Source organism: Misgurnus anguillicaudatus, chromosome 7, assembly GCF_027580225.2.
Source record: "Misgurnus anguillicaudatus chromosome 7, ASM2758022v2, whole genome shotgun sequence".
NCBI lineage: Eukaryota > Metazoa > Chordata > Actinopteri > Cypriniformes > Cobitidae > Misgurnus > Misgurnus anguillicaudatus.
Window position 1 is genome coordinate 35,808,928 of NC_073343.2, and position 16,057 is coordinate 35,824,984.

Sequence of the window (16,057 nt, forward strand, 5' to 3'; positions counted from 1 at the left end):
GATCAAGAATTGTTGCTTTACATAAAGCTGGAAGTTCTTTGGAACTTGGCACTTGCTAACATCTCTGTTCATGAGTCTACAATCTGTAAAACACTGAACAAGCAGGGAATCCACAGCAGGACACCATGAGTGAAGTCACTGCTTACTAAAAACAACATTGCTGCACGCCTGAAGTTTGCAAAAGACCTGATTGAACCTCAACAGGTTTATTAGCAAAATGTTTTGCGGATTTGATGAAACTAAGATTGAACTATTTGGTAAAACCAGACAGCGCTAGATCTAGTGTAGAAAGGGCACGGCCTATCATCATGAAAACATCATCCCAACTGTAAAGTATGGTGGAGGAAACATGATTTGGGCCTGCTTTGCTGCATCGAGGCCTGGCCATCATTGAGGGGAAGATGAATTCCCAAATATATCAGACAATTCTTCAGGATAATGTGAAAATGTCTGTACGTCAGCTGAAACTGTGTAGAAGATGGGTGATGCAACTGGACAACGACCCTAAACACAGCAGCAAGTCCACAACAGAATGGCTTCAGAAAAACTAAATCTGCTTTTTGGAGTCAGACCCAAACCTCAACCCAATAGAGATGCTATGGATTGACTTGAAGAAGTGACAAACACATGATGACAGAGATAAAGCAGTTCTTCCAGGAAGAATTAGATAAAATTCCTCCTCAATGATGTGCAGATCTGATCCACAGCTAAAGTAAGCGCCTGGTTGAGGTTATTGCTGCCAGTCAACCAGTTATTAATGCTAAGGGTTCATTAACTTTTAAATGTTGAATGAGTGTGTTCAATAAAGACATGAAAGATCAGGGTTTTTTTGTGTGATTATTTTTAGACACATTGGGAGGTTTCCTGGAAAGGGTTTGGGTTAATCCAGGACTAGGCCGTATTAATATTGGGTCATTTAAGAAGTTTTTACAAACATACCTTACAAAAACACCACTTGTGTGCATCTTAAGACAAAACAATGTCAACAAAATATGTGAAAGTAAAACAGGACAAGGTGTTTTTAAATTAAAGCAGCTCAAACATGCATTTTATTCTGGAACTTGGATAAGCCCTGCCTGGGAAAATTACCCATAATGTTTGTCAATAACCTTGACTTAGATGAAGATCAGATCACATTTTATGACAAATGTATTCAGAAAACTATGAAATTCCAAAAGGTTCACATACTTTTTTCTTGCCACTGTATATTTAACTATGTATAAATATAAGGTCAAGAGATTAAAATGTATTTTCCCTTTATAACATCACAGTGAATGAATCTACTCTAGATTATGTGATGATGAAACCAAGAAATGAAACTTGAAGCAACCTGAAACAAGGACTTTTGAAATGCTCTTTATTCTAAATAAGAAAATTTTCCAAAGACTTTTGACTGAATTCCCATCAGTTGATATGTACAACTAATATATACACAAATCAACATTTATTGAATAAAAAATCCATCAAAGTTGTCCTAAGATAAAAAAGGGTTTTGTTTAAAAACGTTTATGAATAGTTAACAGTTAGAATAGTTTTGATCTACTTAAATGTTGACTATGTATGTATATTAGGTCACTAGTATCCAATAATAAAAGATGATAAACTGCTACAGCCGATCCTCAAAACTGTTCAGATGAATTGTTTAATGTTCAAGCAGCTTGTATTTGATCATTATACGGTCAAGAGAAAAATCCAAAGTGCTTGATGGGGGACTGGGTGACATCTTCCTGAAATCAGTCAACTTATTTGGAAATTGATTGCTGTTTATTTCTGTAAACATTGGTGGTTAGACATTGTTACATAATAAAAGCATACAACACACAGAGATATAAAAGAGTTCTGAATCAAATAAAGGCAGAGATATGTTCTCTAATAATAGTTCTTGTGTATTTATATCTTTATAATCTCTTCAGATGGAGTGATGTTATAGTAGTTAGGAATAGATTGACCAGTAGATGATGTTGAAGAGCGTGTAAGCTCCAGGAAAGATCACTCGAGAGTATTTGTCTATAGCGTGAGTGTCTATCCAAATGTTGACGTAACCCCGAGTGGATTTGACTCGGCCCGTCCTCTGACTGTCAGCCCGCGTCAGCTGAGCCACGATCCTCTCCGGTCGGCCTCCGTTCTCTGGCATCCCGTAACTTCCCATCGTGTTGGGGTCCCCGTCGTTGTAGCACGTGGTCATCATAATATCTTCATCAGGGTTAGCTATTCCACACGTGCATGGTAACTGTAATGTTAAACATACACGACATCCGTTAGAGGAACTGAAGAAAGTAGCAACAAAGATTTTCCTGGAAGACTTTATTCTTAAGTCTCAAATCGATGCTTCCTCGTTTCCTTGCTCTTCTCGAGACACACAAGTGTATCATTATCATTCATCCTCGCATCCTAAAGGAGTGAAGCTTAAACGCGAGCAAAGGAAACCAGGAGGCACGATTAGAGATGACCTTTGATCTTATTTGTACATTTCTGTGATCTCACTTGATTTCTGAGTTTTCTCTCTTTGCGCTCCTGCACCGTTGTGAGGTAATTCACAGCCGCGTACTCAATAACAGAGAGGAAGACGAAGACGAAGCTGACCCACAGGTAAATGTCAACAGCTTTGATGTATGACACTCTGGGCATGGAGGCGTTCACTCCTGTGATGATGGTAGACATCGTAAGAACTGTTGTGATGCCTGTTCAAACAAACAAATTCATTTCTGACTTTTACTCTTACAGCTGACTAACAGCAAAGAGATACAGTAGCAATTATTCCGCTTATCACAGTTATCACACAAGTTGCTCTGGTAATTATTTTAAGACATTTGACAGGTTAGGTGTGAGGTTATCAAAACATAATGCGTCCAACAGGACTCTGATTCGTTGAGCTTATAAAAGAGTCTAAACCCCAAAACAAGAATTCCAATAATAATTAATAAAATATCATTCAACAAAACAGACAATCAAAAGTGTCTGGCTTCTATACAGTAAAATAAATCATACTGTCCAAAACGATCTGAATACAATTTATTCAATCAAATCCAATTTTTAATCATAGTAGCCTACAGGTAGATAATATATTAAGTCATATACACTCGACAAAATTATAAACACAACATTTTGGTTTTTGCCCCTATTTTTCATGAGCTGAACTTAAAGGTCTAAGACATTTTTTACACAAAAGGCCTATTTCTCTCAAATGTTACAGGTGTGGCATATCAAGACGCTGACCAGACAGCACGACAACTGCACAGGTGCGCCCCAGGCTGGCCACAATAAAAGGCCACTCTAAAATGTGCAGTTTTACTGTATTAGGGGCGTTCAGTCAGTATCTGGTGTAACGCAGTTGATTGTGGAATGTTGGTGGGTATTGAACTAGAACACACCATCGTACACGCCGCTCCAGAGCATCCCGAAAACACACCATTGAATGTAAGCATTTGCCTACTCAAGTTGGTTATGATGATGAACTGCAGTTTCTGACAGTTTGTGCAGAAATTCTTTGGTTATGCAGACCGATTGTTGGAGCAGCTGTCCGGGTGGCTGGTCTCAGACGATCTTGGAGGTGAAGATGTTGGATGTGAAGGTCCTGGGCTGGTGTGGTTACACGTGGTCTACGGTTATGAAGCCGGTTGGATTTACTGCAAAATTCTTTGAAATGCCTTTGGAGATGGCTTATGATAAAGAAATGAACATGTCTGGTGGACATACCTGCAGTCAGCATGCCAATTGCATGCTCCCTCAAAACTTGCGAAATCTGTGGCATTGTGCTGTTTGATAAAACTGCGGCCTTTTATTGTGGCCAGCACAAGGCACACCCGTGCAACAATCATGCTGCCCGATCAGCATCTTGACATGCCACACCCTCAGTGGGAGGCGGCTGGATTATCTCGGCAGAGGAGAAGTGCTCACTTCTCCAGACAGATTTGTGAACAACACCTGAGAAAAACGGTTCCTCTGAGCAAATAGAACAAGTCTTAGATCCTTGAGTGTAGCTGCATTTACAATTTTGGTCAGTGTAACTAAGAAACATGTCACTTTGTACTTCATGATGAGACTTCATTCGTTTGTGATTGCCCCCCACCCGGAATGCTTTATGTGTCTCCTTAAACTCATCAGCTCTGTTCATTCTGAAGACATTTCAAACATTCTGGGAGGGGACTGAAGTTGAGAAACTCATCCTTGGTTCATATTTAAGTAAGAATGAATTCAGGTATAATTAATGGACTGTTTGATGAAGTGTAACTATAATTGAATGTTTTATTGAAATATAGGTGCAGTTTTAAAACGGATGGTGGATATGTAGTGTTTCTATGGTCTTCTTGTTATATAACATCAAGATGAACCCTTAATGAATAACTGCATAACTCAAATGTCAATAACAAACACTCTTTTTCAAATTCTCTTTATATTTCACAGACAAGACTTGTGTTTATTGCGTTGATCTCACCCAGAGGAACTCGGGCAGGCACAGCCCTGCGATCAATCCAGAAAGACACCCAGGACAACATGACCATGAGCGTCGCTGGGAAATACGTCTGAAGCAGGAAGAAGAAGATGTGTCGACGGAGTGTGAAATGTATGTAGAGACGATTATACCAGCCTAAAGAAAGAGCACACAAATTGAAGAGCTGTCATCGGATGGGTCTCAGTGCATGGAAACTTTTTGTGCCTAAAATCTGGCGTGCTAGATGTTGTCGTAGAGACGACAGAGTGGAGGTGATGCTGGTATGCCGTGTTCTGATTGGATGATTAAGGGGTCACATGACGCGTTACCTGTACTGCTGTAGAATGCAAGTTTAGTTGTGGTGTGAAACTTCTGGATGAGAAACTGAGAAAGAGAAATTCGGTCGTCTGTGTTCAAAGACTCGTTGCCTTTCTTCCAGTACAGCATGAGGTCATCGTCGGTGTACGCATCTAAAAAAACAACCTCCGTCACATCTGCTGCATCTTCAGTATAAAAAATGACAGAATAAAAATCGTCGTGGTTTGCGTACATACAGCTCTCGATCTCTAAAGAGCACGTCTGTGTATCCAGAGGAAATCGACTCAGATCCATGTTGCACATGGCCGTGACGGTGACTCTACAACACATCACACATCTTTATTACACCGCTGTTATATTCACAAACAACAGTCCATGTGGTTTTCTCTTCTGCTCTACTCATTTAATTCATGCTTTATTCTTCTACCGAGCGAAAGATTATTACCTGAGACTGTACAGGACATTTCCATCAGGATAAACTCGTAACATCACGTTGTCTGTTGTCGTGTCGTGAATAAAAGAGCGTTTGGAATGAACAAAGAACATGTCGGGCACCCAGATCTTCTTTACCAGACGGCTGTCGAACGTCATGCTCTGATTGTTGGTGCTGGGGAAAGACAAACGCTCGTCTTTCCAGTAATGTCTCAGATATAACGTCATAGTAAAATCCTGTGGGAGAGACGTGCAATGTTATTTCAAATGCACAACTGAAAACATTTAAACTCATCAAGAAAATCGAGAGGGCAGAAGGGCCGCACTGTCCCGTGAAGCAGGCACCAATATGCAACATATTACATTCATCATCTTGGGAAAATCCACCTTTTCTGGTCTCTTTACACAAAATGTAAACTAGGCCTGCAGTATGTCATATAAGTTGATGTGTAATCCAATGTGTGAATGTAAAAATGTGACTACTTGCAAAAAGTTTTTTAATACCAACGTATTTTTAAGGTTTTGATTAATACAATTTGTGAAGCATTTGTAGGTGAAAAATAACCCAGATGACCTAACATGCTAGTGTGACATTCTGCTATCCCACGAGTCAATGGGACGAAGGAAGCATGTCCTGATTTCAAACATTGACCCTTTACTGATGAGTAGCTACTACAAGTATACACAGTACAATATAAGAAGGTTTCTGCATGGTTCGAGTCCTAAAAGTCTTGTCTCATTTTCAGCACTGTTTACTTTGGTTTTCCACTACAGTTTAGATGAACTAAAGTCTTGATGTTGTTATCAGGTATGAGTGAGTGTGAATGTTAGAAAAGACTTCAGTCGTCCAGCCGAGGACAAGTGGATTTGGGGAATGGATGAATTATTTCAACTCACCATATCAACTTCAGAGATGGTATCAAGACTTTCCACCTGAACGTCTACACCTACAGGTATTGGAGGTCCTGCAAGTGGTTCATAAAGAAATGATGATGATTATTTTTAAACATTACATTTCATTGTTTGTTTGTTTTTTCTATTTGAAAATCATATAGCACTCAGACTGTTGTTTTAATTTATAAGCAGAAAGGACTTAAAAGCCCTCTGTATCTGTGGCCTCTTTAGCTCTGATTCGCAGTCGGAAACAAATGGGTCACAAGATGACCAATCACAGATCTGCAGTCTGTGACATCATGACACGCGTGTTCCTTATGCAACAACACAGCACTGAAATGAAGAGAGCTCATGAGAGTAATGACATGAATCCAGTTATAATGAAGATCCCATCATTAACATGACTGCTGCTCAATACTGAAACAGACAGATTGGGTTAATATACAGTAGACATTCATATCTTATTAATTTGTCTCTATTAATATCTAATTAATATATTAGATTAATGATTTTTCACAAACATCTCTGCTTCAAATGAACTCTAGAAGCTGCCGTTCTCATTAAAATTTGATGAAAAGTGACAGAAGTGTTAATGTTATAAGTTTTTATAAATGTAGTTTTAACAGACAGAGAGTTTGTTGTAATTCAATACTATTCTGTCTATATATGAGAGGTGAATATTGTCTGTACATCTGTCTATAATAGTTAGATATTCACACATTTATCCATCCATGATGCTTCATTCTACTGTGGATCAATACACATAAGACATTTTTGAAAGGGTTGCACAATTAAGACATAACAAATCATAACTATCAATTATTTCTTCTGATATTGTATTATAACAGTTATCATTTTGAAGAATGACATTTACATTGATTTCATTTCATTGTCATTGTACACCTGAGGTTTAGTAGTATGAGGTTGGATTTGGTGACCAAGAAATGGAAAAACTTTTGTTGAAGAAATTTACTTTCATGCCTCCAAAACACCTTTTTATCCATGTTTTATCATCTTCTGACAGAAAGAGACCAAAAACAGAGATCTCTGTATAACTAAATCCACTGATTCACAGATTCTGCTAAACCATGTTGGGCTTTCAAAGATGAGCCATAAAACTTTTGTGATGTACACGCTCACATAAACGTTTACAGATGAGATTGTGTGCTGACCTCCAAACGCCGGTCTCATCGTGAAATCGTGATCATCGATTCTCAACAGCTGCTCGGATTTGGTCATAGGAGATTTCGTCATGTCTGGACTTCTTCTGAAGATTGGGCTGAAATGATGATAATAATAATAAAACCAAAACTACCAGTCTTGAAATCTATCTGAGAGTTCATATAAAGGTACTTAATAACACTTGCACAGTAACAATAACGCTCTTCTGAGTCTAAGTCACAAAATGGGCCATGAATCAAAACATTTAAACAACTAAGGCAGAAAAGTCTTTTAAACAACAACCAAAGATTTTAAGATTATAGGAGAGAGGTGTTTAATTCTGATGTACTGTACCTGCCAGACTTCTGACTTGGTCCATTCACAATAGTTTCTCTCTGTAATCTGCAGAAACAAAGAAAAGTTTTCATTCATTGAGTTCACCTGAAGATCAGCATTGCCGTGACTTACATTTTACTCAAAATCTTACAAATGAATTTGTTTGAATTAAACGTTTTTGTGCTTGTTGACATTGTGTGAAATGTAGGGTTAAAAAAGTTGTGATGCCAAATGAATAGAGCAATCATACGTAGGATTTTCATCCAATAAATTGGCTCATATTCCTCGAGCATGAACAGTGCAGCAGGTGTAGAGATCTCTTCTGTTGTGAAATGCATTCACCTGCTAAGTGGCGATGTTTAATGATGTGTTAATGTGAGTGACTGATGAAGAAAAAAAGACCAAAAGTGTTTGTCTATTATTTGTCTTTCCACAGGACTCTGTCAGTTAAAAAAGGAGTTGTAGGATCATTGGCAGATGGAGAAAGACCCTACAGTATGAACCTCTCTGTAACACTGCTGTTTATTAATTAAGTGAAAGTGATACGAAGAATTAAAGAGCCCACCGAATGTTGAGCTGTAATGGTGGTGGTCCCCAAACCTAATGGTATCATCTAAGTTTGTGTAGATCTGATTAACCCTTTCCCAACCCAAGTGCTCAAAATGGAGCGCTTTAAAGGATTTCATCGGATGGACAGTTAGCTCCATGATTCTTCACACAGCATTAATAAATCCATAATGATAAAAAGAAAAGCGTTTCATGCAGTACATTCACATTATCATGTAACATTACAGTCTACTCAAGTATATTTTTGGCTTAATCTCAATGCCAAATTTTATTCTGAGCGTTAAGACACATTTTGACATATTTAACAAACATTTTGTAACATGCCAACAATAGTTTTAAAAGAAGATGCTAGAAGTTGCAGAGTTTGATTTTAATGTCAGATGTTTAAGTTTAAAGGTTTATATCGAATGAAGTAGATGATCATTGCTGATCAATGTGATATGTATAAATTACCTGCTTTGCTTGTAGGTATTCAGTTTCTGACCTCTCTTAAGGGTTAATTGTCCTGCAGTGCTCACCAGACCGATACAAACAAACAAGAGAAGTAAAGTTTCCAGCTGCATGGTGGTGCTCATAGCACAAACACCCCAATGTTTAGTTTCCGGACACTTTAAAACCCATGCGAACCACCAAACATCGCTCTCTGGACATTATTTGTTTAGTAGTGAAGCCAAGAAAGAATGCAGGGATCTACCCCGTCAACATCCTACACAGCTTAATCTCCACACTGGGAAAAGCAATTTTGCCTAAACCCATAAATCCCTGAGCATCAGATGGCACAGTTTTGATCCTCCAGTGTTGCTCTGACAGCCATGTACCACCCTAAAGCAATTCTCTTAATGTTACATGTGCTCTCATACTGAGGTCAGTCATCTGGAAGATGTGCAGACAGACAAATTATACGTTGAATATAATAACTGTATTATGAAATGCATGGAAAATTGCAGATTTTTTCATAAGATTAGCAATAATAATGGTAAAATTATTGTCTGTAGGGTTCAAACCAATCTGTTATTTTTTTTATAAAATTATTAAGCAAATGTGTTCTCACAGTGAATCCTAATACATGCCAAGGGTCAAAAAAATCACAGAAACTTAAATAGATTACATATAAAGTAATAGTTTAGAAAATTGCATACCGTATAAAAATAAAAACTCTTTCATAATGTACCCATCCCAGTATATGACAAAATAAAAAGACATTTTTTTAATGCAAAAATGTCTTGTGTGGCCTATAGAGACCCAGCAAACACAGAACGTTACCCTAACGTTAGTTTTTGGTTATCTTTTTTTTTGCAACCATAAAATAACGTTCCCATAACGTTGCAGGGTGGTTATTTTTAAATAACCTAAAAATAACTTATACACAACGTTCTTTAATGGTTATTTTTGGTTATTTTTATACCATAAAATAACGTTTCCATAACGTTGTTATAACCTAAAAATAACGTTATTTTTCCGTAAAGAAAACTTTCCTGGCTAACCAAAAACAAACCTTAAAAAATAACGTTATGGGAACCTTTTCAATCGTTCGTGAGTAGTTATTATAGTTATTATTTAGTAGTTATTATTCACCATACATCGCAGCCTCGAGAACCTTCTTGCTTTTGTTATTATTACCATCGTCTCGCAGCGTGACTTTTATTTTGACATGTTTTGACGTGTCGTTGTTTTCGACTGTTCCGTATTCACACTTTTAAACATGGAGTCTATTTTCCATGAAAAAGTAAGTAGCGCTTTTTACTAAATTATATTTATTGTTTTATTATAAATTATCTCTGTATTTCATCTGTGTTATTGACATGTTTCATGAGAGAAATGTATCAGTGTGTCAGTCTGCTTTTATTTTACTGAAGTGTTTTTAAGTACTTTAATCGATTGTCAACAATGTGAAATGTATCAGTTTGGGCTTCACAGCTGTTTATTTAACGTCAAAGATTTTAATTGATTTATCTTTGCTATTTATTAATCTCTAGCCTGATTTAAAGGGGGATCTAATTTAGCTGATTGTTGTTGTTTTACTTTAGACTATTATCAGCATATCATAATAATAATCATAATAACTTATGCTATAATAATAAACACTTCATTAATCGTAATAAATATGTAATATTATAGCACTCTTTCTGTCATCTTCATTCATTTATTTACAGGTATTTGTAATTTGAGTAACGAGGGTTCCTAATGTTAGAACAGATATTTAAACAGCTTTGATGTTGTTTTTTCTGTTGTGTCTTTTAGCAAGAGGGATCTCTGTGTGCACAGCACTGTCTGAATAATCTTCTGCAGGGTGAATATTTCAGTCCTGTGGAGCTGTCGTCTATCGCTCATCAGCTGGATGAAGAGGAGAGGATGAGGATGGCAGAAGGAGGCGTTCAGAGTGAAGAATACAGAACATTCCTTCAGGTACACACACACACACACACACACACACACACACACACACACACACACACAAATTGATATCACTCCTTTTACACTACATATTATTTGTTTCACTATTTACAGCAACCGTCTGGAAACATGGATGATAGCGGTTTCTTCTCTATTCAGGTGAGGCACTTTTGGCATCTTTCTTAAGTTCCAGTTGAATTATTAACAATAAAATGAGCATTTTCTTGCTTTTAAAAATGAACAAGAAGTCAAGACTATTTATACGTTTACAAAAAACACCTTACTTAATGGCTTTTATTTTCAGCTGTTTTCACAAAGACAAGCCCCCTTATTATTCAACCTTTTAACCATCTGTCATCTGTGTCATATTTCCATATTAACATAATCAAGTCCAATGATGGGCTGTGTTTTGCAGTATTTCATTGGGCGATCAGTAAATGGTGGGATGTGTTGCGGTATTTCTCAGGCGGTCGGTAATGATGGGCTGTATTGGGGTGTTTTGCAGGTGATCAGTAATGCTCTGGGTGTTTGGGGATTGGAGATCGTTCTGTTCAACAGTAGAGAATACCAGCAGTTATGCATCAATCCAATGTAAGTAAATCAGAGAATATTAGCAGTCTTTTTATTCAGAAACCTTGACCTGTTTTAATTACGTTTAACCTGTTTGTTCACAGAAATGAAAAGGCGTTTATATGTAACTATAAAGAGCATTGGTTTACAGTACGTAAACTGGGACAGCAGGTATGAGTTTACAATTGACTTTCAGACTTTACTTTTAGAAATTGAGACTATGAGCTGGTGCTTACTGGCTTGTTTCTTTCTTTTAATGCAGTGGTTTAATTTAAACTCACTGCTAACGGGACCAGAGCTGATATCAGACACTTATTTGGCACTTTTCTTAGCACAACTACAGCAAGAAGGTAACGTCTTAAAAACGATAAAGGATTTGGCATTGTTTGTGTAGCATGATTCTTATTCCATATGTTTGTTAAAGTGAAAGTTGACTGTGCATCTTCAGCAGCTATACATGATGAAGTCTCATAAAGAGCTCTGTGTTTACACTGACTCGCATTTCTTCTTAGGATATTCCATATTTGTGATCCGAGGAAATTTGCCGGATTGTGAAGCTGATCAGATTTTGGGGATCATGCGAGTCGAGCAGCAGCAGCGACCAAAGCTTATCGGAGAGGATGAAGCCAACAGGTATGAGCCAATCTGCACAAAGCATCATCATCATCATCATCATAACAACATCCGGTATGTTAGAAGATGCAGGCAGTGCTTAGCTGGAGTGAAGCTTTAATATCAAAGGTTAAAATCAGTCTAAAATTGTTTAATAATGTCCAATATACAGTACACAGTCTCGCACGTAGTGAATAGAAAACGGCATATTTAACATTTTGTACGAATTTTTGCTGTAATAATTAAATGAACTTTTTTTTTTTAAGAACTGGAATGCAAATTCCTCTTTATTTTGAAAGTAAAAATAGAAAAGATTTCCTAATCATGCATACAGCTGCTGTTCATATACAGAAATAAACGCTTCACTCATCAGTCAAATTCTCCTGGTGGGTTCCAAAACATAAAATTGATGAATGTCAGTCTAAAGACTAGAAATCTGAGAGAGCATAAATCCATACGAACACCAAAGATGGAAAGATGAATCAAGTAGTAGTAGTTTCTTTATTTAAAATCTATTGTGTATATCTGTATGTGGTATAGGAGTTCCTGTATTTCTGTGCATACTCGTAAACCGTCTAAAACCAAGATCTATTGTTTTCAGATTCAGAATTTCTGGTTCTGGAATATTGTGAGTTAGGGTTATATGCTGATGTATTATAGATGTGACATGAGCGTGTGTGAGTTTCTCTTGTGCTGTTGTGCAGGATGTCTGTAGAGCAGCATGTTTCAGATCCTGGACAAAGCACTGATGAAGTTCTGCTGGATGAGGATGAGGAGGAACTGAGGAAGGCTTTGGCTCTTAGCAGACAGGACATGGAGGTTGAGGACGAGGAGGCCGATCTACGCAGAGCAATTCAACTCAGCATGCAGGGTATGATGACAGCTCTCATTCTTTCTTTCATAAAAACATGCAGTCTATTAAGAACTTGAGAAAGTAGCTTCTTATTGAATGTAATAAAATCTGTGGCATGTGTAAAACATTAGTAATACCAGCGCAGAAGGTGAAAATACATTTTGGGATCAGTGATATTTAACAGCGGTTATGCTCGGGTGCTTTGAGTCCCTATACAGTAAAATCTAGAATCGAGAGAAATTATGAAAATGGGAAATTAAAACGGTAGCAACGTTGAAACATGCTGAAGGGGAAGGAAGCGGCTAATGGATTATATCAGAAATCATCTGCACATCTACGTGGCCTTATTTAAGTGTGACTGATGAATTGAATGTTGTGCTTTTTTCACGTATGTGTTGTTGTTGTTGTTGTTAACTCTTTGGGTTTTGTGTTCTGTCTTTTATGCGCCACTCGTTCACTTGTTGGTTGCAGTGTTGTGTGACATCAGTCAGAAGCGTGCAAGCCAATGGCCAATCAGCAAACATATGTGGTTAATTTTTGTGTTTTACAACAGCTTCAAACCAATCAGAATCGGTTAGGGTCAGAACTAGCTGTTTAATAATGATGATAAATGATTGTATTATCATTAAAAGACTAGTTAACTAGATTGTTGACTACTGTATGCAGTCTGACTTTGTGTGATACTGTATGACTGTAGTTAATCTTACTTTAGTTCATGTGATTTAGACCTTTTATGTTAAGTGCTATTCATTTCACAGTGTATTCATCTGTTTAAATGCAAACAATGTGAGCACACTTTGCTTAATAATCAGAAAAGAGAGATAATCGATGATTTCTAAGAGGTTCAGATGATGGTTCAGTACATCATCACACTGCTCAGTTTGTCTAGCTACCCACAATCCACCCAGTCTGTCTCTTCTTTGACTTTTGTTTTATAGGTAGTAGCAAACCCATAAGCTCAGGTGAGACGAATGCTGTGATGGTGGCATCCAGTGAATCAGAAAGTAGCGAGAAAGAGACACTGACGGCGGATGAGTTACGCAGAAGACGACAGGCGTACTTTGACAGGTGTTTTATTGTACTTTACATGCTGTTTGTACCACAAATGTAATACTAACATACAGGATATATTTGCACGATTGTACAAAAACCCAAATTCAAATTTAGTGGTGGACAAGCACCTTAAAGAAGCTTCTGAGGCCAAGGGTGTACATCTATTGATATTTCTGTTGAATAAATAATGATCATGATTGATAATGAAAATGTCTCAGAAAGCTAACACTTGCCATAAGATGTGCTTGTCTTAACTGCATGTATAGCAGAGATCATTCCTTCAGATTTGAGTGTGACTTCAGCAGTTTTCATCATTATTATTAATTCTAATATTATTGTATTATCTTCACACAGACAGTCGCAACAACAAACTCAATCCAGCACTCATGACAGTAAGCCTGCGGGTAAGACTTTATTCTGTTGTTCAGACACCATAACAATCAATCAATCAAAATCAACATCTTAGCAGATTTATCATTCACACTTCAGAATCTCACATAAACTCAATATTGTTTTATAAGTAAGAAATAAGGTACATGAATAAGGCTGTGCTGTATCGTGTAATACTCTAAGTCGTGACTGAAGGGTGTTGTTGTGAGTCAATGCAATGCTTTTATAAATCCTCACAAATATTAAAGAAAAATGATGTAGTCTATGCAATTTTCATGAAGTAAAATCACTGAAGTATCATTTTATAGATTCACTTGTATACAGTATGTGATGCAAGAGCATAATAAGAAACTTACTTTAGTTTTTAGGGCATAAATATTTGATACTTTTCTTTTATTTTGACTTTTTAAATGGCAAACTATGAAATAACACAGATGCACGCATGAGTACACAGTATCTACTTATATTTATGCCATCATTCTTATTGGAGTTGATTTTTTACAAATCACATTTTATATTTAAAAAGCTGTTAATGATTAAAGGCGGGGTATGTGACTTTATCCATGAAACTCTTGCTCTTTGAAAATCGTTTCACATCCTGATAGCAATCAACAAGTGAACTAAATTATTTACATAAATCTTCTTTGAAAGGTGCAGGAGTGTTAAATGTTGTCCATTCATTGCATTCAGTCCAAGTGTAATGATATGATGTGTATATGTATATCTTCACACACACACTCTGCTGCTCGTGCACACAATCTCTCGTCATCAGCAGTGTTTTCAAGAAAAGTATTATGCTCTTTGTAGGTTAGTTTCATGTATAAAAACATATGTAAATGTGTTGTTTTGTTGTTAGGGGAGGACAGTGGGACCAAAGCCAGCCCGAGCCAGTGAGAGCCAGAGATGTTTCTGGGTTTATGGGAATCAGCAGGACCCCAGGATGATGTCTACTATCTTAATATAAGGACATTAGTGTAGCTTTCCTTTACCTCTATGATTTAAATGAGGTCAAAGTGTTTACCCTGGTACATTCCTCTTCTTCAGACACATATGATGTTATGGCCTTCAGTCTGTTTTTCTCCCTGAAGTTCACCATGAGAACGCAGTAGATGGACGGAGATTAAAGCGGAGACTTATGAAGCTGACGTTGCTCTTGCGAGAGGAGCAGCATTTTGGGACCTTTGCAGTTTTCTGGGTGCACTGGACTCTCCAGCTTTCCTCTGAGGATTGTAGTGAATTGCTCATCTGTTGGTCTCGTGGCTTAACTGTGATCTGATGTTATTTAGAGAGAGGAACGATGTGTGTTTCATTCTGTACAGATGCATAAAGATGAACGCTGGCCACATTTTTAAGAAATAAAGAAATCCTTTTGCCCCCTTTAGAGAGAAGAGAGGGCAGAATCTCTACTGGCCTTATTGACTGTCTGTGTTTAAAACAATAACACAAAAAAGTGAGTTATTCTCCCACATATGTACTGCGTGTGTGTGTGTGTGTGTGTGTGTGTGTGTGTGTGTGTGTGTGTGTGTATCATGTCGTCATCATCATAATCATCACAAGTGTCCAGTGCAGATTCAGAGATTCAATTGTTTATCTTTTCATTGTTGATTTTGTCACACATTTGTCTTTGTTTGACACAGTATTGTGATTTTTATTGATGATTTCTGATGTTTGGTGATGGAACAGTGCTGAAGTTTTAATATATTTTCTCTCTTAACATTTAGAATTTTTTTTTTTAGTAATCATGCACCAATTATACAACCGTTTGTGGTATTTTTTTGATTCTTAAATAAAAACTTTTGCTTTTTCCCTTGAAGGGTTTTTCTTTTTCTCCTAAAATTCATTCGTACACCTGTCTGTTGCGATTGATGCCAGAGTTATGAAAACATCTCGAAAGTTCTAAAGAGACTAAAGATAATCTGTCAACAAATGATTGTATAAATGTGTCATATTAGTTGTGATGTTTGTGTGTTAACACAGAGGTCAGATTGTGAGTTTGTTTTTTTGTCTGTAGCCTAGTTCAGTGCAGTGGTGCCTGGAGAAGTGGG

At 37.2% G+C, this 16,057-nt stretch overlaps 2 protein-coding genes across 4 annotated transcripts; one reads left to right on the top strand and one right to left on the bottom strand.

Annotated features, from left to right (window-relative positions):
- Positions 1–1,350: 1,350 nt before the first annotated feature.
- On the bottom strand, positions 1,351–9,785 carry LOC129417267 (gamma-aminobutyric acid receptor subunit rho-1). Of its 2 annotated transcripts, XM_055171817.2 has the most exons (11): positions 9,716–9,785; positions 8,594–8,653; positions 7,592–7,639; positions 7,249–7,355; positions 6,080–6,147; positions 5,196–5,419; positions 4,987–5,069; positions 4,762–4,902; positions 4,436–4,588; positions 2,485–2,681; positions 1,351–2,230 (listed from the first exon to the last, which is right to left on the bottom strand). In XM_055171817.2, the coding sequence occupies exons 4-11, from the start codon at positions 7,328–7,330 to the stop codon at positions 1,934–1,936; spliced, it is 1,245 nt and encodes a 414-aa protein (XP_055027792.1). In that variant the 5' UTR covers positions 7,331–7,355; positions 7,592–7,639; positions 8,594–8,653; positions 9,716–9,785; the 3' UTR covers positions 1,351–1,933. The 2 variants fall into 2 exon arrangements, with proteins under 2 accessions (XP_055027792.1, XP_055027790.2); XM_055171815.2 differs by lacking the exon at positions 9,716–9,785 and having other exon boundaries at positions 8,594–9,624.
- On the top strand, positions 9,713–15,825 carry atxn3 (ataxin 3). 2 transcript variants are annotated; one of them, XM_055171826.2, is made up of 11 exons: positions 9,713–9,866; positions 10,382–10,546; positions 10,649–10,693; positions 11,040–11,125; positions 11,209–11,275; positions 11,367–11,454; positions 11,617–11,737; positions 12,421–12,587; positions 13,508–13,637; positions 13,977–14,026; positions 14,869–15,825. In XM_055171826.2, exons 1-11 carry the CDS (start codon positions 9,843–9,845, stop codon positions 14,904–14,906), a joined length of 981 nt encoding a protein of 326 aa, XP_055027801.2. In that variant the 5' UTR covers positions 9,713–9,842; the 3' UTR covers positions 14,907–15,825. The 2 variants fall into 2 exon arrangements, with proteins under 2 accessions (XP_055027801.2, XP_055027802.2); XM_055171827.2 differs by lacking the exon at positions 9,713–9,866 and adding an exon at positions 9,944–9,970.
- Positions 15,826–16,057: the final 232 nt, after the last annotated feature.